This window comes from Manacus vitellinus, unplaced genomic scaffold (assembly GCF_001715985.3).
Source record: "Manacus vitellinus isolate BGI_N305 unplaced genomic scaffold, ASM171598v3 scaffold_14_pilon, whole genome shotgun sequence".
Classification (NCBI taxonomy): domain Eukaryota; kingdom Metazoa; phylum Chordata; class Aves; order Passeriformes; family Pipridae; genus Manacus; species Manacus vitellinus.
Window position 1 is genome coordinate 10,603,385 of NW_021939063.1, and position 26,502 is coordinate 10,629,886.

At 45.8% G+C, this 26,502-nt stretch overlaps 1 protein-coding gene across 3 annotated transcripts in view; it reads left to right on the forward strand.

Annotated features, from left to right (window-relative positions):
• SLC41A3 (solute carrier family 41 member 3) overlaps positions 1–24,809 on the forward strand; it is a 25,877-nt gene extending 1,068 nt beyond the window's left edge. Inside the window, exons 1-11 of one of the 3 annotated variants that reach the window (XM_018068458.2) lie at positions 5,310–5,422; positions 9,643–9,817; positions 10,926–11,033; positions 11,870–11,941; positions 12,742–12,886; positions 14,976–15,122; positions 17,733–17,877; positions 18,571–18,650; positions 20,430–20,564; positions 21,353–21,501; positions 23,886–24,809. In XM_018068458.2, the coding sequence (XP_017923947.1) occupies positions 11,004–11,033; positions 11,870–11,941; positions 12,742–12,886; positions 14,976–15,122; positions 17,733–17,877; positions 18,571–18,650; positions 20,430–20,564; positions 21,353–21,501; positions 23,886–24,071 (1,089 nt within the window). In that variant the 5' untranslated portion in view covers positions 5,310–5,422; positions 9,643–9,817; positions 10,926–11,003 and the 3' untranslated portion in view covers positions 24,072–24,809. Of the gene's footprint in view, positions 1–900; positions 1,218–4,426; positions 5,423–9,642; positions 9,818–10,925; positions 11,034–11,869; positions 11,942–12,741; positions 12,887–14,975; positions 15,123–17,732; positions 17,878–18,570; positions 18,651–20,429; positions 20,565–21,352; positions 21,502–23,885 lie in introns of those variants that run through there. The other 2 variants (XM_018068456.2, XM_018068457.3) reach the window with 2 other exon arrangements.
• The last annotated feature ends 1,693 nt before the right edge of the window (positions 24,810–26,502 follow it).

The following is a 26,502-nucleotide window of genomic DNA, read 5'->3' on the forward strand; positions in this document are numbered from 1 at the left end:
CGGCAGCTTCCTCTGCTCGCCAGATGTTGGGCAAGAAGAGGATTGGTCCCTACCTGGGGTAGCGCAGGGGCTCAGAGCGCCGGGGGCCCATCCTGGCAATGAGAGCATCAGGGAACATCTGGCAGCAGGTGATGGGGAAAGATCCAGGGCACTGCCTGGGCCAGCAGTGGGACAGGCAGTATGAATGACAATTTTATCAAGAATGAAATGTGATGGCAGGAATAGGGCTAATGGTAACAATTTTCCTGTTTATTTTTTTCTTATAAGATTGTGTGGGGTCACTGCATCTTCTCTATAGACAGATGAGTCATGTGGTGTATGCATGTCAACTAAGGCTCAAAAGGAAGGAGAAGTATCCAGATTAGAGAGAAGATCAAAGAATTACCTTTTTACTGAGGAGTGGTGGACATCTAGCTGTACTATGCTAGGTACTATGCATAGTACATACCTGGATGCCAGTCCTTTGTGTGACTGTAGGATGCTACAATATAAGGATGTCAACTGCTCCCATTTCTTGGCTAGGGGTCAGACCCTGAAAAGGGTTGAATTCTTCTGGGTTCATAAGTTCTTGTGACTCCCAATGGTTCAGGAACTCCCAAGGGTTCAGGCCATGTGCAGCACCTTCTGAATTCTTCTACTTGTTCTCAGGGTAAGAGCCATGATGCACAGCAAGCACTCCAGGGTGAACACAGGCCTGGGATGAGATGCTGTTCCAGAAAGGGAGATTGGTTGGATGCTATACAAAGTTGAAAGTACTAGTATTTGGGCCAGTAGAGTGTTTTGGGTTTGAGGAGTAGGTGGTTATTCGCCTTCAGTACACAAAATACCAAAGGATTTCCTGTCTCTCACTTGCCAGATACTTCTTTTTGTTATCTCATTGTTTCTCACTTTGTTTTTCAGAAAAACTGTGATTCAAGGAAACCACCATGAAAGGTGAGGAAGTTCGGCAGAGGAGGAAAGAGGGCAGGACTAAGAATGGAGAGCGATCCAGGCACAAAGGAAGGAGCAAGGGTAAACACAGAGAGAGCCGACTTGGCAGCCAGGAGACAGAGGATATCTCTCTGCATGCACAGCAGAAGCTGTTGGCTGAGGAGAAACTGGCCATGGCAAAGTCACAGGAAGAGTCAGCCATCTCAATTTGCCTGCAAGTGCTCCTGCCATACCTCCTAGCTGGGCTTGGCATGGTCTTGGCAGGCATGGTTTTGGATTATGTTCAGGTAAGGGAAAGAAACTCATCTGACATACTTGGTACGGGATAGGTGGGGGAGTTTTCTTCAGAGGCAGAGGATTTGCTCTGTGAACGGCACAGTAAGGGAGAATTTGCAGCAGTTTCACATGCCACCATGTCCTTCAGTCAGCTACTAAGTAGTTCTGTGTGGCTCTCAGGAGACAGCATGTGGGGTTTTTTTGGCCCCTTTTCTCCCCTGGAGAAAAAAGACTATATAATGCTAAAGTGTACACAAAGAACATGAGGTATCTATGTAGGAATGTGCAGCCCCATGCAAAGATCTCACCTTGGTCCTTGAAAGAGGGTGGGTGACCTGCAGCCCCAAGGGCTGTGGTGACACAGTGCTTTCCTGCAGTAGATAGAGTAGTATCACTCATGGATGTGGCTCTGGGTAGTCCTGTATCTGCTGCTTCATTGTGCAAGGCATCAGCCAGCCCAGCTGTATGAAGTTAACACTTCATACAACCAGCCCAGCCCAGCCTGTGCACCACATCCTTGACTGAGGCCTCATACAGATGACTTGAGGTTCTTCCAGTTCAGGTTCTGATCCTATGATGGTCAGGATGAGACCTTCCCTCCTGTGGTGCAGCAGTACAGAGCTTTAAGATAGTGGTGAGCACCTGATTTTAGACAGTTTAAAGATGCAGTTAATTTCCAGATTATAAATTGCTGTGCCTTTGCACTCTGGGTGACTCTCACTACTGCATGTCTTTTTGTTAACCCTTGTTATTTGACTAACTAGCTGTGAGGTCAGACTATTCTGACCTATCTGATACAGTGACACTGAAACTACTGTGCTTGCCTTGACAACTTTCACAAATCTGGAGCTGTGTTACTTTGTTATTAACCCAGGGTTGATCTCCCTAAGCTAGAAGAGCTGTAAAGGCTTAAGAGCGACACAGTATCCTTAACTGACCTTAGCATGTACTCAATACCCAGCAGAATGTCTCATCAAATCACAAAATGCCAAGGCAAAGCCAGAATCCAGTGACAAACTACTTTGTGTCTCCTTTGACATTATTCTGAGGCTCTTGAGTGTTGAGCAGCCACTTCCAATTTTATTTTTTAGACTGTTTAGACCTGCCCAGCCTTATGGATCTCTGACGTTAAATGTATGTTGCTTCCTGTTGTGAGTTATTAAAGTGTGAAATAAGTTGCAGATGGGTTTATGACGTTGAAGGAGTGCTTTTCTTTCAATGTTTCTTCTCTGGGAGTTGTTTTTGTTTTTGTTTTTCTAGGAAGAACTGGGCCACTAATACAAACAGAATGCGAGGCAAACCTCACTCTCCTCTGAAACTGCAAAAGTCTGCTTTCTGTTTTTGAAATAAAGAGCTCGCAAAGAGCTGTCATGTTAGTGCTTAGAGTCTGGGAAATCAACCCATGCCACATCTCATAGAAAGTACAGGCCTTTGGCAACTAGCACAGAGGTTGTTTGTGCATGATCGTGGGCTACTTGAGCGTGTCTCATCATGGGCTCACTGCTGCTGGAAACTGCCCTTCCTTCCTGAGCCAGTCCTGGCCTTTGCCCTGGCTGCTGCTGTTGTTTCTGTGAAACAGCAGTGGATGCTGTGGGGCTCTGCATCTGCCTGCTCTCAGTCTCCCCACTTAACTTCTCTTCTCTGCCCTTTCCCAAAGTGGGAAGAGAAGAGTCAGGAGTGATAGTACTCGAACAAATGGGACGTGCAGTCCCTGCAAAGCATTGTCATCCCATGAGTCCAAGGCGTTGGAATAGTGCTGCCTGTTGCTAACAGGAATGTTGTGAAAGCATTCACTTGTCTTCCTGTCTCTTCTTTGCAGGGATGATAAGGTACATATGAAACTGTGTTCTTTGGCACTTGTCATCTTTCTGTTCTGTGTTTTGTACCGTGGCAGTGGATGGAGGCCCTAGGTCAGGGTCAGGACTCACCCAAGTCTGCTTCTGCTTTGACTCCTCCAAGGCAATGCTACTTGTTGGCTAGTTTGCAAGTGTGGGGATACAGTGTATCTGTGTGCAGTGAAGGGCAGCAGTGTACCTCCCCAGGCTTTGCCTTGATGAGTGGTATGAAAATAAGGTGGTTGGTTTGGAGTTTTTTTCTCCAGCTAGTTATAATCTTCTCCCCACTGTTGAGCAACTCTCTCTTTCTTCCCAAACCTGATGCATCTCTTTGTGGACAAATATGGTATATCTCTTTGCCAGGAAAATATGAGGCATCTCTCTGCTGACAAATATGGTGTGGATCTTTATCAGAGGCTCCTTAAAGGCATAATAAAATGACCCGGTGTACACACGCGGGTCACCTACACCAGTTACCTTCTCTGCATACTGATTCATCGGTTGAGGGCTTTTTATGGTGCTTGCTTAGAAACAGGGAGAGCCAAAGCATGATAAACTTATAAACCCTGCCAGGCTGACGCTTTGGTACAGGCTGTGCTGCTACTCTGTTTTTTAATGGCATTTGAGTCATTCAGACTCATTAATATTTTCTTTACGTTAATGTTTCTGCCTGATATCAATCCAGTTGACAGATACAGCAGTGTGTGGGAGTAGGTGTGCACATTATTAGACCTTGAAAACCTATGGTAGTTTCCCAGAAATTGTCTTTTGTTTCCTTGAAAGAAGGTCCACAAGCCATTAACCTTTACGTCTCTCTGCAGAGGGTGATTGGGAAGGGGTTGATCCATCCTAAATTGTGTTTTTAAATTTTTTTTTACCCTCTGATTCAACTAGTCTACCCAAATTAATTATTAGAAAGGATCCCCAACATAATATCCTGACTCCTTTCCCTACGTGTGTGACTTTGAGCTGAAGCCTTTACTGAACAGGATAAAATTTTTTGGCAGTGTGTGGCCATGGTGCAGCTCTGGTTTTTGACCCTGTGTCAGATGCTTCATCATGGAGTCTCTGGGATGAGATCCCCTCTCTCAAAGACAGCAGCTTCCTGGGAGCATGCAGAAGCAGTGTGTTTCACTTTAGGACAGGAAGGGACACCAGCTCAGAGAGTGTCCTTTCTCTCCCTTGCCTGCGGTGTAGTGAGATTATGGAGCTACCTTAAATAAGCTCTGGCTATGACTCTTATCTTGGCCTTTGCAAACTAGCAGAAAGTTGAAGTGATGACAGCAGATAAGGGTGTTCACTTCTGAAGCTTATTGGCTGGTTCTCTGAACTTTTTTTTTCCCTGAGAGCCAGTCATTCAGAGGTACAACTGGCACAGACCGATTGTTATATCCTGCGGAGACCACGGAGGGGACACGAGGGGCCGGGGTCCAGAAGTGCAGATCTTCTCTCACCAGCTGGCTCAACCGTGTCACTTACCTGGGGATGAGACCTGTGTAATATCGTCGGCTGGGAGAAACATGGCCCCGTGCTTTCCTTGACCTTTCTTCACCTTGAAGAAGCGCAAAATGGATCAGGGTTTTTAACTCCCCACCTCCTCAGCCTTGGGACAGTGAGAAAAGTTCAGTGGTGCTTACGGTGGGAGTGAAGGGACTGGGGCTGGTTCAAGCAGGCTTACGTATTAAACCGTCGTATCAAACGCAAGCCACGGTCTGACAAGAAATGTAACCCGAGGAGAAAGGACACCAGTGCGTTTGAGCACGCTGAGGGATTCTTGCATGACCTGTCACTCTTTCAGTGCCGTAGCCTGAGCAGGTCTTACTGGTTTTTGCCGAAGTGGTGGGAGCTGAATGGGGTGTGGGCTCATTTCTATTCATCCTCAAACGTCTCTGCAATCTTCTCTTCTCTTTTTTAATTTCCCCCTGGATATAAATCAGAGAAATTGTGTCCATCAAGTTTGCTGCCACCTGAGCTCAACCCAGCTGAATCAATTCTGGAGGATACCCTTGCTGCAATACTCTGGATGTGCTCCTAAGAGAAGAAGAAGCTAAACCAGCTTGGCATAGTTGCTGTAGTTTGAGGAAAAACATTTCTTCTGACTTCGGAGAGAACTACAAGAAGGATCTGTATGATGTCCTGATCTCCCTCCATTTTCCCTGCTGAGCATGGGGTAACAGTGTGTGACCATGGTGGTCACTCAGTTACAATTGGAACTGTGCTTCCATGGCAAGAAACTGAGAGGTTTCACCTGCAAGTTGACCAGATCAGCCAGTGGATTTCTCCCAGAGACTTCATTCTCCATTGCCTCCCAGATTTTCGTGCCATTCCTTCTGGCTGGCTTGGGAATGGTAGCTGCTGGCCTCTTGATGGATGTTGTTCAAGTAGGTGCATGTGGTTAGGAAACCTGTAGTGAGAGGGGGGGCTAAGACACTGACCTCGAGTATTTGTGCTTTTTTGTTTTTAATTTGTGTGGTCCTAGCAGCCAGTCAGTAGGATGGCTGTAGGCTTTTTCCTGAGCTAGAGAGACACTATCCATATTCTTTAGATCAGTAGCTGTGCTCCTTGTAAAGTGGGATAGCGGCTTTCAGACAGGCTGTGTAACACTGCACTCGGTGCATTAGACTGGGTGCTTCCTTTTCTGTATTGAGCTAAAACACTTTGGGGCTGACTGCTATGAAGCAACTGGATCAGAGTACAGCACGTTCCCCTGTTGCATGATATTATTTTTTTCCTTCAAAAATTGCTGATAAGGAGATCTAGGTCAGGGTTGTTATTAGCTACCTGTCTTACTTAGAAGAAAGTTCATGCTTTCAGTTCTTTGCAAACAACCTAGTGTAATATTTGGTCTAGAAGGCATTTAGATACTGTTATGAGAGGCTTGCCAGCATAAAACAATTAGCATTGCCTACAAACAGTGCTTCTCAGGCAGCTTCTGAAGTGGGTATAAATTTAGAATAACTTCCATTGACTTCCAGGGAGTGCTGCTGCATTTACACCATTGTGCCCACTACCAGAATCTATCCCATCTGTCTTTCCTTTGTACCAGTGGCACAAATAGAAATGTAAAATTCGATCTAGTTTGGGTGTCTCATGCCAGTGGATTTACAAATCAAAAGACTGGCAGTTTCCCGAGGATATATCCTGCAGTCTGAGCTCACTGGAGTACATTGGATTCTCTGGCATTAATACCACAAGAGGAGCTAAATATGGATACTTGAATGTTTGGAAAGACAATACCTTGCTGGTTTTTTCTTGCATTAGAAGAAACAAAGAGGACAGAGAAGTTGAATTAAAGAGAGTATGAGGAATATCAAAGAAGGGTTAACTGAAGTGGCACTCACTGTTGCTGTGCTGTTTGTCATCTCCACCTTGTGCCGTGCTTAGGCACAGACCTGTCTTGCAGCATTACAGAAGTTCTCAAAGTACCCAAGATGTTAGCAGTTAGAGAAGGATAAAGACATAGTACATACCTTGGAGTGAAGAAATAGAACACACTTGCTAAGAACTGGTCTCTGTTCAAAAATGTAACTGTGTCCAAACTGATGGAAAACACATGTATGCCGTGTTGTATTTGTCCTTTAAATACCAGTGTGCACCCTAGTTTGTGTATTTGTTCATTAGACTCTTTGAAACGGAGTCACACATAAAGTGCAACCATAGGATCTGTATTTGTTGGTGAAGGTCTTTCCAACTATATTGAAAAAGAAGCCATCAGTCCATGGGTTCAGTTCCCAGAGGAGGCAGCCCAGTGCATTGAGAGTCACGGCTGGCATAGGAGAGATGTTAGTGAGGTGAACTACCACAGTGTCAACAACCATGTATCAATAACATCTAAAACCAAAACCAGTAGCTGGGAAAATCCAGAGATCTTAGCCTTTAAAGGTTTGGAATACTCTTCTATGCTTCTTTGTCTCTGAACTGTTTATTTTCAGCTTTTCTTGCTGCAAGTATGAGAGCTAGAAACTCACTGTCCTGTCCAACTAAAACTTGAGTCTAAGTTTGTTTGCTTGAGGTACTGTAAGACTTATATTGCCAATCATGAGGGCTCACACTACTAAAACTACAGGTTTTTCTGGTCCTGGAGTCTGTGATTTGCCCATTTTTTCAGTGGTTGGTCTGGCTGAGGAATGCTTTATCCTATTTGCATTCACTGCAAAATGTTCTTAGGAAACTCTGTGTTTGCCTTTGACAGGGAAAAATATGAGCAAGCTCAAGGATTGTATCAAGAGCATATGTGTGAGTTTAATGCAGCTGCCCTTGTTTTATTACATACAAAATATCTTGAAATAATTTGGTTCTGTGCTGGGAGTCGAGCTGACACCCTCTTTTTCAGGGCTGACGTTGCTGTAAAGAGGACAACAAAGTGGAAATTGCTAGTCTGTGTCCTATCAAACTTGCCAGGATTTTAGCAGTTTCTGATCCATCCTGGGATGAAACCAAGAACTGTTCATGTTACTGTTTACAAAAAAAACCAGCAAGAGAGATTTGTCGAACCCAGTTGACTCTAAGGCTCAAACCTGAGTCTTTCATACTGTAATAAAAAGACACCCCAAGAAATAGCTATTTGCCATTTTCTCTTCCTGGATGTGCAGATGATGCAGTCTCCCTGCAGGGCTGATAACGTGGCACTGGTCTTTTCTTGTTGGATGTTTCTGCATCTGCTCCAGTGATCCTTGGCCAGCTGGTTGATCCAGATTCTAGGCTGGTTGGCATTGCTGGAGACCTTGCAGGGCCCTGCCAGTGTTTGGCCCACTCTTTTACAGTAAGGTGAAGAATCAGATTGAAGCTGCAGGATCAGATTTCAAACCAGAGAATTCAGGAGGAAAGCTTCCCTTTCTTTCTCCCCTTTCATGCCACTCCAGTGGGACACAGTCCACATAAAAGTCACAGACAAGATATCCCTGTCCTTTGTTGATAAAAGCCCATGAGATGATGGACATTGTAAACGATTTTGTAATGGCTTCCTTTTATACTCCAGGAGCAATGAAAAACCTCTGAGGCTTCTGAGCTGTTGCCATGGGAGAAGGATGTCCTGGAGAGGTAACAGGACATGTTTGGGACAGTGAGAACTATGTGAGGATCTACAGCAGGGCTGGACTGCAGTTGGGGAGGCTGGCTCAGTACATCACAACTTCCCTTCCTCTGAGGGACCCCCTGGTCAGATCCAGCTGCTGTGGGGACCAGCTGCAGTGGAACATGGGGTTAACCCAAGTTTCTTCAGAGCTCAGTTTTAGGGCTGAAGCTCCGTTATGGAGATGTGAAGTTGGAAAGAGTCTCTTTCTGGCTCTGTGTCCCTATGTGGGTTTGTAATGCTGTATGGAATGTTTCTGTTCCTTCCAGGCCAGTTTTCATCTCCAAGGACAGAGACAATTCCTAGACTTAGTTCAGCTGTCTTTATTCAAGCATTTCCTTGCCTGCATAGCTCTAACCTGCCCTGCTCACCCGCTCCTCCAGCTGACAGTCCTGACAGTCCTGCAAGTCAATGGCACAGGCATCATCTGTTTATTCTGTATTTCTGCAGTTGCTAACATGATGGAGTCCTGGATACTGTGGTAGAAATAATTATGAATCTGTCCTTAGGCTACTGGTGAGTCACTAATGAGACTCAAATAGAGGCAATTAAGTTAGCTTTTTTTATCAGTATGGTTGTGTGATTATTAATTGTTCAGAGCGTTTAAGTTTAATGGTACATAAGGCAGAGTCCCAAAAAATCATACCTCATATGCTGAAACTTCTGCATATGATGGTTTGAGACCTGCAAAATTAATCACGAACAAAAGTATTGGAGCTTACCTAGATATATCAAAATCATATTTCCCAAAGATAACATGCACGGGAAATACAAAGAGTTGAGGGGTTTTGTTACTTATTTATATGTCTTTTTATATGCAAGATATCCAAGGTCTTAAGTATAAATGTCTTCACATCTCTGTATTTTAAATGGGTGGGGGTTTTAACATTGTGACTATGAAGTCTGTTTTTTCTCCTCTTTCTTTTGAAGGATTCAAAGATTGTTTGGATCTTTATTCTTAATCAAAAAGAGGAGAGATGAGGATATTAATCTTTAAAAGAGATGTTCACCCCTAGCTTTCCTCAGGTATTTAGGTTCCATGTTAAGAAATTGAAACAAAATTATAATGCGTCATATAAGGTGATTATTTTTGTGTTGTTGATTATTTACTCAACAGTAACTAACTTACCTTTAACATTTTGAAACATGCCTGTTTCCAGGCCACTACTGCCAGGAAATATGCCTTTTTTACATTGATAATAATGTTTTGCCTCTTATCTGCGTGTCTGAGGGGTGTCTTGCACCACGTGCTCAGGACTGGCTCAGCCCCACTTTCATGCCAGCTTCCTGAGAAGGAAGCTGTGAGGTCTTCCCAGCAGACAGCCACACCACTGGCTTCCCACAGCTTCCCATGGCACAGCCAAAGCAAAACACCAAGCTGTTACACCCTGCACATATTTCCTAACAGGCAGACAGCTGAATGTGTCAACATTTATTGAGTCTGTCCAACCTCCTAGACTTTCAGGTTTATAGAATCACAATGGGTGTGAAACAGGTGGGCAGGGATATGTTGTTTGTTTTGTTCTCTAGTGCCAGATTTCGGGACCATCATGGGATACTAGAGTGTGACAAGATGAAATTAATGAACACATTGATCCTTCACATGACACGTAGCTAAACTACGGAAATTGTTGCCACGGGATGGCACATGGGTTGGAGGGGGGAGATTGGATGAGCACCTGAAAGAGCAATCCTTTCATCAGTGGTAAGTGTGCAGAAAAGCCTCACCAGCTCTGTACCCTGTGACAGACAGTCATAGGCTGGAAAATACACAGGAAAATTATCCCATTTACTTGTCATATTTGTAGATATGTTTTATAGACCTGAATTTGACTACTGGTAGAGCTAAGGATGGGTTAGATGAACCTGTGACCTGACTCATGGCAATCAGTCTTTTTTTCTTGTATTCTGCTCTTAGATGCTTGTTGGTTTTACTTCACACTGAGCTGCCCCATTCTGTGATTTCATCCTGATGCAAACCTCTCTGGCTACAGTGGGACTTTGAATGCACAGAGTGGGGAATGCACATCCTTGAATGCACAGAGGGGGGAATGAATTATGTTCCAAGGAACTGTATGGTCCATAAATTAGAGAAGACATGTCAGTCAACAAAGTTTCTTAAGGTCTCAGATCATCTCTAGTGTTGCAGCTGATCCAACAGCTTTGTATAGTTCAGCTTCAGAGAAGCAACAACGGTCAAGATATTGGCTCAGCTGTTCAGCTTATGAGATATCTTAATTCAAAATCCTTTTTCCAGCTGTGCTGGGAACATACTTGGTAACAGGAAGATTTAGGAACTGCCTGTGGAGAAGAGATGCACAAATCTCCTTCCCTTCCACCACCAGTCTTAGATGCTTAGTTTGAAGTTTGGTAAGAGAAGACAGACACAGCTTGTTGTTGTTAGATCATTTTCAGATCTTTGTGTTTATTTTTATGAGTCTATTTAGCAATAGATGTTCATGTATCCAGTGTCAGTGCAAAGGATGGAGAACATGCTGTATTTCATTTGGCTTGTGAACCCTAATTATTTTTCATGTTATTCTTGGCTAGTGCAAAAGGCACATTTTAATTTGTGGCTTTCCAAAATCTTATGTTACCCTCAGGAAGAAAGACCCTTCCCTGTTAGGATAGTGCTTTATCGTGCATGAGATGAGAAAGAACACTGCAAGCTGAGAATTCCTTCCTTCACTCCCAAAATGCAACAACAAAGTGCAACAGGGCAGCATCTGCCCCCATGTGCAGATGCCTGTGGAGCAACAGCATTGGACTGGTCAGCATCATAAACTGAAGTTGTTGCCTTTGTTTTTTTCCAGCACTGGGATGTGTTTCGGACAATTACCGAAGTGTTTATCCTGGTTCCTGCCTTGGTTGGCCTGAAGGGCAATCTGGAGATGACACTGGCATCCAGGCTCTCTACTGCTGTGAGTGTTAACAAGGTGGTGGCTGTGTGTGTGGGGAGGGGGGTGATTAGCAGGAGACATCAGGAGATTCTTCATTTATATAATCACAATATGTATGAGATATGCCCTTTTCTGCTAAGTGGAAACTAGTGGTGTGTGAGTGTTAAAATAATGTGTTTGCCCTCATTTTGTAACTGGAACAGAGAATTTCCATCTGTGCTTTGAAGGTGAATTAATCCCTGGGTGGCCAGTTGCTGATATTTGGGGCCCTGTGACACATGAAGGAGACGAAGACAGGACTCCACAGCTGTCAGCTTCAGTATTGGATTGCTTTTCTGCGGGTATTGATTCTTGAGAGGCCAGGGCTTCCCAGCTATCTTAACTTGGGGGGAGCAGACTGAGGCTTCTTGGAACGTGCAGCAGCTTTTGCTACTCTGTTTGATCTCTTGTATCTCCCTAAGCTGTTTTGTTTACTTTGGGCTGTTTATGTTACATGTCTCAGGAGAATTTGGAGCTTAACAGAGGAATTTAGGGGGAACAAAGAAGGAAAATTGGTTTAGTTTGTTTAGCTTTTTCTCTGTGTGGGATGTGATGGATATGCCCACTCCACATTTAGCTGGGTGCCCTGCAATGCCTCTGCACCTCCAGTGTGAGCCTCTGATGCCCCTGGGACATTGGGCTAGAGCATGATGGAGAAGTGTCAAGAAGCAAGTGCAGGGAAGGCTGGGGGATGATGATCTGCAGTTGCCTCTCTCTGACTTTAACAGCCTCTTTTCCACAGGGACCAGGTGAAACTGCCTTCAGCAGCCACCTGTGCCACAGAAACAGGCTTTCAGGGTATCTCTCTTGACTCCTAGGCTAACACTGGACAGATGGATGATGCCCAGAAGCAATGGAAAATGGCCACCTGCAATTTAGCCCTTATCCAGGTGAGTCACTTCAGCTGGGAGATGAAAAAGTCCCTCTTCTCTTGCTACGCTGCAGACCAACAGCATCTCTGCCCAGCAGTGCTGAACCCAGAGCAGGTGATTTGGGGTGGGTATTCTCAACAGAGCCAAGCAGAGCCAGGGCTTTACTTCCAATAAAGCTCTGTGTGACCCAGAGCTTGTAGTTTAGCTGCAAAATACATCTAGACATTCGTTGTCTTTGTGGGCAAACTGAAATAATAAAAAAACTCTTTTTGCAGGGGGAGCTATATCACAATCCCTGTTTCACAACAGCTCCCAGATAAAGCCTGTCATTTACTGACAGCGTTTGGGAATCAGCCTTGGGCAGGAGGGGAAAGGTGGGAGAAATGTACCTCTTGTAGCTCTTTCTGCTTGTTAAAATACAGCAACTAGCCCAGAGTTTCCACATGGCAAGACCACAAGGCTTGCAACGTGTGTCTGTGTGCTTTCCCTTATCTCCTTCCTCAGCTTTCAGGAGTGCTGCCTTGATGGGGATCCCATTTTTGTGTTGACCAGGGCTATTCCTTTGCTGATGGACTAAATGTCCTTTGCTGAAATGTTATCTGGCCTTTGCAGGCCTTCAGAGTTTTTCTCCAAACTTTGTCAGGATTTCTTTTGAATCTAGTGGAGCCTCACAGGGATGCTGCTTAAATACATAAGCAATCAGCATCTGTGCCAGGCTGTGCCCTCTGAGCTATGTGACAGCACTGCAGTCGTGTGGAGCCAGGGCTGCCTGGAAACAGAAGTGGATGATTGCTCACCAGCTGTCTTTTGATCCCCAGGTCCAGGCCACTGTGGTGGGACTGCTGGCTGCTGTTGCTGCTGTGATCCTGGGGGCCATCTCTAAGGGCTCTGTGGAGCTGAGCCAGGCTGCTGTGCTGTGTGCCAGCAGCGTGACCACGGCCTTCATAGCTGCACTGTCACTTGGTGAGTCTTTTTGGTTCCTCAGATCAAACATGCAGCAGTCAGGTGTGGAATAAACTGCCTCTTCTGCTGGGGAGACCCAGCTGACATGCCTGTGCTCTGGCAGAGGGAGGGATGCAGGGAGCATGAGTCCTATGTGTGCTGCTTTCACCCCCTCTGCATCCTGCCTATGCTTCTCTTCTCCCGTGATCTGTTGTTCGCTGGACTCTTGACATCCACAGCAGCAATCAGAATGTCCTTCACCTGACACACCAAAAATGCCTCATGCTGTGCATGGAAGTACATAAACATGCACATACTTACTCCATGTCTCCTGGGTGACACATGAGACATCTACACTGGCCCTTTCTCTAGGGGAAGGTGAACTAATATCATGCACAAAGCAGGAAATGGAGAGTCTGTTAGCAGACAACTCCAGACCATGCTCAAGATGGACTTGGGTCACCCAATACCCTGGGCAGGGTTGTGGCCAGCCCTGTGGCTTGCCTGCTATGAGCTCACAGCTGGGCACTCCTCCCCCCTGGCTCTTCCCCTTCAAGGGAAGTGTGATGAGCTGGGTGGTAGGATCTGTTCTGAGTGGCCTGAAGATCATCAGTTTGTAGGTCTGCCATACGAGGGCAGCATGATACCCTGAATAGAGTCAGCTGGCAGAGTCAAATAAAGCAAGTTTTCTAAATAAAAGGAGCAAGTTAGAACAAGTGCATATCCTGAAGCTGGAGTCAAAGGGTGATTGTAGATGCCTTTCATGAAAAGCATGGCATGAGGTAGTTGTTAAAAACAGCTTTCATTACTCTTCCCTACAATCTCCCTGCTTGGTGTGATACAGATAGGCTTTGTTGCTGTACTGTCACAGGCTTGCTGCTGGCATTAGTTTCTTCCCTGGACATGGTCACAGGCAGCCTGTGTGTGGGTGTGCACAACGGGAAGCTGCTATTTTTATGGCCAGAGAGGGAAACAGCATGAACTGTGCTGTGGTGAGGGGAGTGTGGGTGTCTAGGACGACTCTTGTGGAAATGCCATGTTGTGTGAGGATGTGTTTCTATACAGGGGATTTTGTATCAAGGAAGGTGCACATGTGGCATTTCTTATGGGAGAGCTGATCATCCCCTGTATGGTCAGCTCTGGTGGGGCTGTATAGACAAGCACAGAGGAGTTGTGAGCTGGAGGGAACCACCATCTTTTGAGCTTTCTTTGCTGTGTACTGTCAACCATGGAAGGACTTTGAAAACATGTCATTTGTCTTGTCTTAAGGCTGCCCTTGCTAGTCACACAGCAGTGGAGGCCAGCCAAGTAGGGTTTATTCCAGTTAGCTTATCCACAGGCCTGTGAGAGATCTGATGGCTGAGAGATTCCCACATGTTCATCAGGGTTTGGGGTTTGTATTCCTTAACTCACCTGGGCAAGCAAAACTTCCCTCCTCTCCAAGAATGCCGAAAAGCAGCTGAATTTTCCAGGTGCAGCTCAAAGGACAAGGGAAGAGAGGTGATGTGGGCCATCTCCATAATGCTCAGAGCATCAGCATCCACACAGTGCAAATTAAAGCAGCCCCAAAGGCTCTGGGGCATGAGGGGGCAGTTTGATGGATGGACTGAAATGCTAATGCAGGCTACTGTAAAGAAGCTTGTTTCTCCTTGGTGATTCAAACTTTGAGAAATTTTGGTCTAATATGGAAAATATCTCTGTGCTGTGGAATCCAGAGCAGGGGATGGCACTAGGGCTGCATGCCTGCTGTGTGCTTATCTCTGAGTGTGCTTCGTGCTTGGTCCTCCTTCAAGGCAGCTGAGATTAGGCTGCTCAGGAGGGAAGCTTCTACATTTGGGTTGCCTGCTGGTATCTCCTTTGATCCCTGGAATTTGCTTGTGTGCCTCTGGGCCTTTGGAACAGTTCATAAGGGCAGTCATGCCCTTCAGGTTGCTGAAAGCAAGAGGGCAAACTCCTGAGGATGTCCAATCTCCAGCTGCGTGGTGCTGGTACGGGTAATCTGCTTCTCACTTTTCTTAGACCCCCATGTCCCTCTGTGAGCCAGAACAGCAGCTCTGGGGTGAAAACCAGCAGGATACATTCTCTGATGCTTGCTCTGTGTCTTCTCTAGGTCTGGTGATGATTGGCGTGATCATCGGAGCAAGGAAAGTTGGGATCAATCCAGACAATGTTGCCACACCCATAGCAGCAAGCCTTGGAGACTTGATAACCCTTTCCCTGCTGGCAGGAATCAGCAGTACACTCTTCAAATACATAGGTACAGTGTTTAGCAGGGAATTGCAGCTCAGCAAGGAAGGGACAAATCCTTGTGAAATTACTGCAGGGCACTTCCCTGTTTCTGGTATGGTTCAGAATGGAGCCCGTTGTGCCACTGGGGTAGAAGGGTGACCAAAGAGGCTTTTTCCAGAGTTTCTATTAGTAACAAACTGGAAGGCAGAGCTCTAAGAAACACAACTGGGATCTGTCCAAGAAATGACCAACAGATACTGTGTAGCTTTGGAACAGAAGGTTGGCATATGTGACACTGACTCTGTTCCTGGATCTTTCACTAGCCAAGCATAACTATTTTCTGTGTGTGGGTAATAGCAGGTCCTTCCTCTCAAAGCAGTTTCAGGGGTTTAGCATTTGTAAAATATTCTTGTACCTTCTTACATGGGGAGTCAAGAATGACATCAAATTGGAGGAAGGCAGACTGCAGTGTTTCATGTTTGCAGGACTCTAAGTAGGACTTATGGCTGTGATGTTAAGCTGTGCTGCTGATTGGCAAAGGCATGGGCATCTGTTGATTCTGAAAAGCCCAAACATCTTGCTACTTGGTGATATATGCTTGACTGTTGCTTTTAAAGTGTTAGGCTGTTTACCATGAGCCTAACCTAGAACAGAAATGGGAAAATAAAAAGATCAGCAAACTCAAAACCATTTGACGCTCAAACTGTTGCTTCAGACTGAGCAGAAGCAGCAAGGCAGCTGTTCTCAGTTTGCATAACTGGTTCCATATGTAAGCGCAAGCGAGGGAGGGAAGGAGCACACACTGAAGGGAGAGGCCTATGAACTGCTTCTGTCCAATCCTCCTTGAGCTTCAGAGCGCATTTTTTTTAACAGGCTTTTTCCATGACGCCATTGCACCTTCCTCTGTAAAGCTAGGTTGTCTTTCAGTCAATACACCTCAGATAATATCTCCTAGGGAGCACAGGGCAGAAGAACATAATAACCTTCATGGCTGTGAGCAAAGGGAATTTGTGGAGTTTTCAGAGTAGTTTAAATACCCTCTTGAGATCGAAAATACTCATCATACGAACACCAAGTCATTGAGAGCATGAAGTGAAGCAGGTAGGAGGAAGGCATTGTTGATGGTGGCTGAATAAATTAATTTCCCTCCCCACTGTGTAGGAAGGTATGGTCATGCTGTGAAAACTTCTGGGTCCTACCAAAATGTATCCTTCAAAAATACTGATGAGACTGTAAGTTTAGAGTACTATGTGCCACCTGATGCAGCACTATTCCCTTTTGCAAAATACCCTTTTGCCAGTGAAGATTTTAATGTTTTTTTTTAAATTGACTCTGATCCTTCTCAGTCCTGCATAATGGAGGTACAAACTGTGCCAGAGGGTTTCAGCTTGTTTATGGGCTGTGTGTGAGGGAATGTGGCAGAACTGGAATGTGGAGATTGAAGGCCATTCATCCCACCAGGAGTCTCTCTGTGGGCTTTGATAAGGTTTGATAGACTCCTGTGCTCTGTGTCTGCATTATTTAAGAAGGAATTAATTGCTCAAAACATCAAGGGGTGTGGGTAGGAGACCCAGAATAGCAGCTAAGTTTGTCATACAGCCCATCTGCCCTGAATGACTCCACGGGGTTAAGTGCACTGACACAACAGTGTTTACAGCTGTTTACACCCCAGAAGTGGTTGCATTTCAGCACCAGCTAAAGCCACTCACAAAGAGTGTACCTCCTTGTGTAAGAGCCCTTGATTCATGGAAGATGTCATCACATCAGTGCTATCTCATCCAGGTAGCCCAAGGCCCTGGCAAAGACATTTTAAAAAATGCACACTTTGAGTTTGCTTTATCTCCCAGATTACCTGCAAAGTCGGCATTACATCCCACTGCCTTTGGCCCCAACACAGAGACCAGATGGAGAGCTCTGTTGATGAAGCAGTTTTGTATCGAAAGGGTTGGCATCAGCCCCATTGCTTGAAGGTGTTTCTCGTGCTTCTCAGTCATATTTATTTTCTTTACGTGCTGCACATTTGCTTATTTTTTGATTCCTATGCTTCTAAAAATCACTTCAATTTTATGCCTCTGCTGAATGGAAAAAGGACCTAATGGAAACACATGTAAGCTAGCACAAAAGAAACCTCAGATCTTAACTGGCTTGTACGTGCAAGAGAACATTTGTTCCTATAGAGCAGACCAGCTGTTCAGCAGTTCTGCTGGCTTGCCACCTAAAGTACCTCTTACGTCTTGTTTTAGGTGAAGGTATGAGGTGTCTGCCCTAAGTGTGATACAGGAGTTTCCCCCTTGCCCTGCTGTTTGATCTGTACCCTGGAGCCAGAAATTTTGTAACTTTTTATCTTTCTTAGTTGGAGATTGAATTGGAGACTTGCTTGTCTTCAAATATAACTTGCTTTGAATCCTGCTGATTTTCAAACAGCATCCTCTAGCAGTGAATTTCAGGGATTTAGAATGGATTTCTGTGGTGGAATGAGGTGGTTTTGTGGGGAACATCATGGTTCATGTGATTTTTCTGCTAACATAACTCGGTTGGAGCAAGAGTCCCACTGCCTTTCTTCCCATCTTTGTGCAATTTGATTTTGGCAACCTGTGAAGCTATGGGCGTTTAATTCAAGATTTCTTTTCCTTGCCAGACGTGAAATACCTTTCTCCTCTGATCTGTGCTGTCTTCATTGTCATGATCCCTCTCTGGGTTGCTATTGCCAAGCAAAGCCCTTCTCTTGCTGAAGTCCTGAAATCTGGATGGCAGCCGGTTATTGTTGCAATGAGCATCAGCAGGTAAACCAGGGAGCAGCTCCCAAGCCCACACATGTATTCACACTGCAGAGAGACCCTGTGCTCACTTAGAAGGCCATCAAAAGTGAAACTGGAAGAGAGAGCAGAAGGGTATTTGTCCAGAGCTTCTGAGCCACTGGTGGCCCTCCCACAGACTGTGAGATAGCAGATAAGGAGCCTCCAAATCACTGGAAAAAGCAAATCATTTTAAGTCTCACACATCCAGGCACCACGTGGGTGCAAGCTAGGAAACAGAAAACAAAGATGATGACCATCACAAATTGTCAGGCTTCAACTTCATTTTTATCCAGCTGTAAAAAGAAAAGACTGGTTAATGCAGAGCCAGGTGGTTCATTCCTCCTGTGCTGCATGTTTCAGATCCAACTGAGATCCGGGAGAGAATTTTTAAAAACTTCTGAAGCCGGTATAGAAGTGTGAAAAAGCTTTGGGGGAGGGTGATAAAGCTTCCCTAACTACTACCAGTTTTGCTTACGGGTGGGCAAGGTCTCTGTGAACTCATTATGGCATTAACAAAAACTGTAAGGTTACCTGTTGGTGGAGACTGAGCTGTAAAAGGAGTACCTGGGCAAATCAGTCCAGCCCTGGCAATGGGGAAGATGCAGTAACCCATCTCAGTGTGCTACTTTCACAGCATAGGAATTGATCCACACTCACTGCCTGTCCTTTTTTTAACAGCATTGGGGGGCTCATCCTGGACAAAACTGTAACTGACCCAAACTTTGAAGGCATGGCAGTTTTCACACCTGTGATTAATGGTAGGTTGGGCATGGGGGGATTCTCTGCTTTTATTTATACCTCCTCCCCAAGGGTTGTGGTATCCACTGTTCCCTCCTCCCATCATGAGTGGAAGCAAAGCTACTGGTCCCCATTACATCCCTGCTTACTCATGTCTTGAAGCATCTCTGGAACAAAACAGCAGGCAGAGCTGGAAAATACTGGCAGAGCTGTGGGAAAGGTTAACAGTATCTGATAGTTGTCTCTGAGAGCTACATTGACACTGTTCATAACATCAAACCTGTTAGGATGTCACAATAAATCCATTTTCCCTTGTCAGTCTCCCTCCACTTGGTAATTTGAGCTGTGAAATCATCCCCTATACAGGTTGTTGAAAAAGATCAATATGTTAAGATTAGATATGTGTATGTCTACAAAAGATTATATATATGGATCGCATATAGAGGGATTTTTGCATATTTATCTCTCAAGACCTTATGTGTGTATATTTATATTTATTGGAATCCTCACAGTACTTTTATACACACACATATCATTACAAACTGCTGGGGATCCTGGTATTATTGAGGATCCACTGGTTTATTTTTCTGCTGTTATAATGTTCCTGTAGGACAGGCCCATTCCAAGGGAAACCCATGTTCCTAGGGTAGGCTTGGACTCATGCCACTCTCAAAGCATGGTGTCCTCTTGCAGTGTCAGAGGGTGACACCCAGCTGTCACCTTACTGCATCTGCATAAAGACAGCCACCTTGCTGACAAATCCTTTCCAGCAAGGTTACCCAAAAAATCTGATTGGGAGAGTACGTCAGCAGCAGTTTAGTTGAACAGTGATTGACCCAGACATCGCCCTGTGGGGCAGGTGACCTGTTTGGCAGAGCTGGTGGCAGAGTTGCTCAGTGCTCTCTGTCTTTGCACAAGTAGCTCTTCACCTGTACAGGAGAGTCCTCCAAAGCGTGGCAGTGCAGGGTTCAGAAAGTTTCCATCTTCAGCTACGGTGACATAGTCTTAGTATTTGCTTTTTGATTCCCATCTGGAAAATCTCATATTTAATGATGGAGAACTTTCTTATTCAAGGAAGGGAAAACATGAAAAGCCTGCATCATCTGGTTCTCTTTTATCTTTTCTGTGGCATTTCTACCCTGAAAATACTCAGGGTGGTGGAAGTTTACTCTGTAGATCATTATTCTTCTATTTTCTACTTGAAAATGCATCTGCTTTTTCATGTTTTCTGGAATTAATCAGTCTGTAAGGAATTAATTTCCTTTTAATTAGCTAGCATATTTGGGCTCTAATTCATTCTCGTGATTTCTTCTCATTTGACAAAGTCAGATGCCTTAATACAGACATATAATCACTCTGTGATGTTTGTTGTCTTTTAAACAATAATGGTTCTCTGGATGAGTAAATCCAAGAAGTGGCCATGAGCAGCATCTGCCACTGCCTGCACTGCTTTCCCCAGGTGTTTTTAACAGGCTGTGTCAAACCAGGTGCAACTACATCATCTCCAGAGGCCGTGTGGCATTTACACCCAGTGCTGGGGAGCAAGGGAAAAGGTTTTCAATACAGCAGTCAGAAGGAGACGATAACTGGAACCTTCCTGATTTTTAGAAGCTGTTCCTGCAAAGCGAATAGCCCAGCATCACCTTGACGTGTGGGATCAGACTTCCTCTTTTTCTCACTGCTGCTCCCTGTGAGCTTGTAAGTGAGTTCAGATCAACTCATCTTGGGCTGGGTTTTAGGCTGATGTTTCCTGCTGTGCTGAAGGTGCTTTACACGTTTTCTGTGTTTCACCCTCATAGGTGTTGGAGGGAATCTGGTCGCCATCCAGGCCAGTCGAATTTCTACATTCCTGCACTTCTGGAGCATGCCTGGAGTTTTGCCGTACAAGATGAGGCAGAACTGGCCCAACCCATGCACCACATTCTTCTCATCAGGTAGACCCTGAACCCTAGGTGTCCATGTCTGAAGGCCTGTCACCACAGATAGCTCCTTTACCGAGCCTGGTTGGAAAAGGTCTAGGTGGGTTTCAAAGGCAGAACTTCCCCCTTACAGGGAAAACACTCAGATCAGAGAAGAAGCATCTTTGCAGTGGGCAGTGTGAAAAACAGGCTTGTTCACTGCTCACTGGCATGGAAAGAAAGCAGCCTTCAGGGAGCACTAAAGAAAGTAATTGAAAAAGAATCTTAGATTTGATCTAATAGAAAGTCATTTTAACCACGGCCAGTCTAGAGCCATAACCTGTGGATAGAAGGGTGAATAGACCATATTCTTGCTGAAAATCAGCAATTTCTCCATCTTCAGCATTGGATATACTTAAGCATCAGCAAAATTTGGGTCTGTTGTCTTTATAGATTGCAGATTCCTCTTGATTTTCCCTGCTGGGTTAGGAATCAGTGCTAGATCAAACTATAATCTGGGAAAATGTGTTGCAGCAAGACAGAGCAGAAGTTGTGGGAGGCAGAGAGCAACTGAGAGGAGTGTCTGTGAGAATTGGAGTGGATCAGCATGGAGCTCACAGTCCCTGACACACAGTTTCAGTGCTAGACAAATCTGCTGGGCTGATCCTGCAGATGCTCCTGATTGCTTTGTGATCTAGAAAAGGCATTAGCAATGTTGCTGGTGGGATGGGACAGCCCCAAGTCTATGCAATAAATATGGGTCCTGTCTTCCCCCTACCCTCTGCAGCTGCTGTTACCCCCCTTTCTGTCTCTGTCCTCTGCAGAGGTGAATTCCAAGTCAGCTCGGGTCCTGTTCCTCCTGGTTATCCCAGGTCACCTCGTGTTCCTCTACACCATCCATCTGCTGCAAGGAGGCCACACGTCTCTGTCCTTCACCTTTGTGATGTTCTATCTGACTGCTGCTTTGCTGCAGGTAAACCCCAAACTCTCAACAAAAAGGAACCTCTCAGATAGCAAGAAAAAAAGCCTTCTCCAGGCTAAACAGGAGTCATGGTAAAACATCCAACAGCAGCCACCCTTTTCTGTCATTTCAGGTGTGCTTCTACCAAGCATCATGTACCTTCTGTGGGTCCAGTAATATTTCACCCAAGTTGGGAGGGTCTAGTTTCCCATATGAGCATGACTGCAGTTTAGGGTGAGTGAGGGATCAGATGTGAGATGAGGAACAAGTTCTTGTCCTCCACTGAGCTGCAGTAAGTGTGCAGAGACACATTTAGCAAGGAAGTACCTTGTTTTAAAATGTTCACTCCTTGAGTCCCTAAGCTCCAGGTATTTCTAGGCTGCCACTTGTCATTCCAGGAAGAGGCAAGTGAGAAGCAGTGAACTCCAGCCAGCAGGTTTCCTCGCTCATTTTGGAAACCAGTGTCACATATTATGGGAATCCATCGGGGCAGGGCCATGTAGGTCAAAAGTGAAGGGAAAACCCAGGCCTGAGCAGTTCATCTTTGAAAATAAAAGTTCTGGATAGGCAATGGGCAGTTCATTCAATTTGTTGTGCCTGTTCTCTTTTGCTGTTTGTCCTGCCCTGTAAACTTTGTCATCTCACCCAGAAATGCATGTGGCTGTTGCCTGAGCTCACAGAGGCTCTAACTTCACTTGCCCTTTTAAATCAGTGATTCATTAATTTGCAGGGTGAGGTGGCTGACTCTCACTTTGCCTTACAAGCAGCAACGTGTCTTCGGGTGAATTCCTTCTGTGTGCAAACAATCAGTTTCTCTCGACCTTTGCACAACCCTAAGCCCAGCAGCACAGCCACAGTTGTAAAGGAAAATATTTATTCTTCTCTTTATGCATCGAGGTAACACCTCAACTAAAGCCAAGCATGAAAATACACAGAATAAATGACAGCGTAAAGAGCAGCATCCCAGCAACACCACTGACCCTGAAAGATTCCCACGGAGGCCAGTGGAGGAGAATGCATTCAGCCTGTTTCTTTTTCCCCCTCCGTTATACTTTATAAAGAAAGACAGAAAGAAAGACGAGGGGGGAAGTTTAGGTCAGCTGGAGGAAGCCCAAAGAGAAAGATCAGAAAGCTAGAAAACATGACCTCAGAGGAATAATTGAATGGACAGGGGTTAGCTAGTCCAAAGAAGAGAGGCTTGAGAAAAATATGGTTAATATCCTTTAAACCACCAAATTTTTGGAGGGAGGGGCAGAATAACATTTACTATGTGGTCACTAGGGAGAAAATATGAAATCATGGATTTCAAATGGAAAAAGGCAGATTTATGTTAGACCTTAGGAAAACAGAAACAGAAAAAAGAAGCCATGGGACTGATTGCTTAGAGTGCATCTCCAGCTCTGAGGGTTGTTTAGCACAGGTTAAGCAAATTTTCCATCAGGCGCATTTGATCCTGAATTGAGGCAAAGGAATGATCTGTGTAAAACTCTTGAGTTTCCAGCCAGCTTTAGTTTCTGTGATTCTGTTATTTAATTTGCTTCCCCCACCTCTCCTCCTCCCTTTCCCTCAACCAATTTTCACCTTTAGAAATGCCACCTCCGGCTTTGGTTCCTGATGTGCTGTGGTCTCCCATGGAGGGACCACAGATGTGGAGAGCAAACTCCCTCTCTCCCTTCTTAATTCAATTAACAAGACAGTCTTTAATCTTTAACCGAAGCATTTTTCTTCCATCTGTTTATCAGAACTGGGAATGAAATAGGTATTAAAAGAAATCACAACAAAGATTTTTAAACTATTGAGGTGAAAAAAAAAGAGAAATTATTTTATTCTTTTAGCATGTCAGTGCTGCTTGGGATAACTTTGATGTAAAAACTGCCTCAAACTCCAGTTGTCCACTGAGACTTTTAGGAAAAACAAAGTACATGTGATCTGAATTTCTAATGGAAAAAAGAAGTTATCCTTTGGGGTTGCCTGCATATTCAGAGCAGCCCTGTATCTGGTGGAATGAACGTGAGCAGTCCAATTCAAGGCATGGGAAGTAGGAACTGTACCTTTGGGAGAAGCTTTTGGTGTAGCCAGACTCATATTTTAAGCAGGAGATGCTGGTGAGCAGTTCAAGTGGGGTTGTCCACACTTGTGGCTGGCAGCACAGGGCAGTGGCATCAAGGGTGGTGCCAGGCAAGGCAATGCCAAAGAGTAGGAACCAGATACATCCATCCCAGTGCAGCTCCATCCTGCAGGGAAACAGCGTTTCTCTGGGGATGGTGAGAGCTCTCAGTGATCCCTGTTAGCTCTGATGCCTTGGCCATGACCATGTCACTTTGGCTGTGAGCTGACGGAGATTGGATGTTGCCTTCTTGCTGCCTCACAGCAGGGCCTTTCTTGCCTCTACCCAGGTGGGAATCCTGCTCTACGTGGCTGACCTAATTGTGCGTCTGATGTGGAGGAAGGCTCTGGACCCAGATAATTTCTCCATCCCCTACCTCACCGCCCTGGGGGATCTCCTGGGCACTGGATTCCTGGCCATCTGTTTCCGCCTGGTTTGGCTCATCCACGGTGCAGACATGAACCTGGGGAACTGAGAGACCACGCGCAGATCCGCATCCCTCGTGCGATACGGTGCTTTCCTCTGGGACAACAGGGTACTTGGCGATGACTGCTGGGTCACCCAGCTGGATTGGGCCTCCCCTGCCACCCTGACACCTCCCCTCCCCATCGTGCCTTACAGCTGGGCTCGCCCGCCCCGAGGAATCAGCACCCACAGACTTGCACCCTGGCAAGTGAGCGAGCCGGTTTTAAGGAGCGCCCGCTGCTCACACCTGCACCCGGCAAACAAGGGGCTAAGGAGTGTTTGGGCCATTGGTAATGAATGAGCATTTTGGTCGGTGGTTTCAGTCCACCTACACGGCCCTGAGGCTGCTCCAAAGCCTGCCGAGGTCACTGCACCTGATCCTCCAAGTGGATGTTGCAACCCCTCCATTGGTAACTCTGACTTTCCCTCAAGGGAAGTTCTTTATTCACCCCCCTTTCCTCCTGCTGAATCCTGGAGGAGGAGAGCAACTAGGTCTTTAAACTTGTCTCCTCTCCATCGCTCAGACAGACGCTCAGGATCTGAGGCAGTGAGCTGCTGGCTCCCGCCCAGCAGGAGGTTATGTAGGGATACCACCTACCTGCCCTGGCAGCATCACTGGTGTCTGACCAACAAGCTGGTTTGATTGCATTTTGGGGGTAGGAAGGTTTGTTTTTACGGTTTATGAAATACCCAGTAGTTAAAATGTTTATAGAAACACACATATAAATAAAGTGGGTAAAAAAAAAAAGAAATGCTGTGGATTTGGGGATTGTTTTTTTCTTGCTATGACTCTGCCTGTTTCTAGTTCTAACTTGTCAGGTAGAACTTCTTGCTTCTTTCTCATCCATTCAGGTTGGACAATGCAATTTTAATAGAGCTTCTGTAAAATCAGTGTTTCCTAACCAAGAGTAGCCTTTTGCTGGCCACGTTTCAGGTTAGAATTAAAGCCCATTCCCTCTCCCACAACTGCCATCCACTCATTAACAATTGCTCTGGGATGAGTCTCGAATCTGTGTAAGGCTTCTGTTGGGTTGGGTGACGATTGGGTGTGAGGATGTGGCCAGTGACTCCTTCAGTCCTCACTCCAGGGCAGCTCTGGAGCTGTCAGGGACATGTCAGGGAGGGGTTGTGGGGCTGAAAACATCCAATTCTCACTGCAATTGAAGAAGCAATAGGGTCATCTGGATAATAAGATGCTGAAGAGTCAGGAGTCAAGGACATGGATCAAACCTTTGAAAAATGTCACTAGGCCTCAACTTGAAGAATAATCTGCCACCTTCTTGTTGGAGAAGGGAAATGGGAGGTCAAGTCCCCCAGCCTGCTGGCAGACAGGGGCCTTGTTCAAGGACCTGCTAGCTCTAAAACACTTAAATCTGAGCTGTGTTGGGTGACTGCTGGTGTTGGGCGTTTCTTTGCTCCCAGTTCCGCTCTGGTTTCCCAGAGCTGCTGCAAAGCTGAGGCCCCTGCACGGCATCAACACATGGCTGAAGGTCCCTGAGAGCAGAAGCTGTTCAGCTCTGGGCTGCCAGGTGTGGGGAAAAGCACTCCTTAAAAAAATACTAAGCTGTTGCCTCCCCCTTCCTCAAGCTTCCTCTTCCATTTTTTTGTTTTGAAGGATAAATTGCCCCCTGCTGGCTTCACGATGGGGAGCTCTCAGCATTCGAGGCACACACTCCCCCAGCTCGGGCCTCGCTGCTTTATCTCCCGCTGCAGCCTGAGTGCTGTCGGCTCTGCTTGGCTGCACCATCAGCCCCGAGCACCCACGTGTGATAATTGCAGCCCAGCAGCTGAGGGGGCTTGCGGGGAAAGCAAAGCGACCGTCTGATTGCCAGCCCCAGTTTGACGGTGCTGTGTTAGGGGATGCGTACGTATATATTTTAATAACTTGAGCTTAGTGCTTTGTTTTGTAAACCTTTATTAGCTCCTCCAATTTGGCACTGGCTTGAGCACTCCTGGAAAATAACTCCTCCTGCCTCACCGCCATCACTCCTTCTCCTTGCTGTGTGTCCCCCACTGCCTTGGAGAGGTCTTCTCTGGAGCCTGGTGCTTTTGCTGCTCATATGGATCAGGTAAGGCTGGTTCTAAAGACAAGCTGATGAAGACACCCCAGACCTCTACAGGATCCTGAACACGTGAAACGTTTTCTGCTTTCCTCATAATAGCACAGATTTGCCCTTGCTTCCTCCAATCCTGCAAAAGCCCTGACTGGAGCCTGTGGCTCGAGCAGACTACAAGGGACCCCAGTCACACTCCAGCATCAATTCCCACTGCCCAACACACAACTGCTTCTCTATGTGTTTGCAGCAAAGCCCTGGTACTGGTACATCCCTTTATCAGGGATTTCTGGGAAGAACTCAGCTTAATCTGGCTGTCACTGTTGACAGAGGACACGGATGGGAACACATAATGGATGCCATCCGTGTCCTGCTTGTGGGACTCGG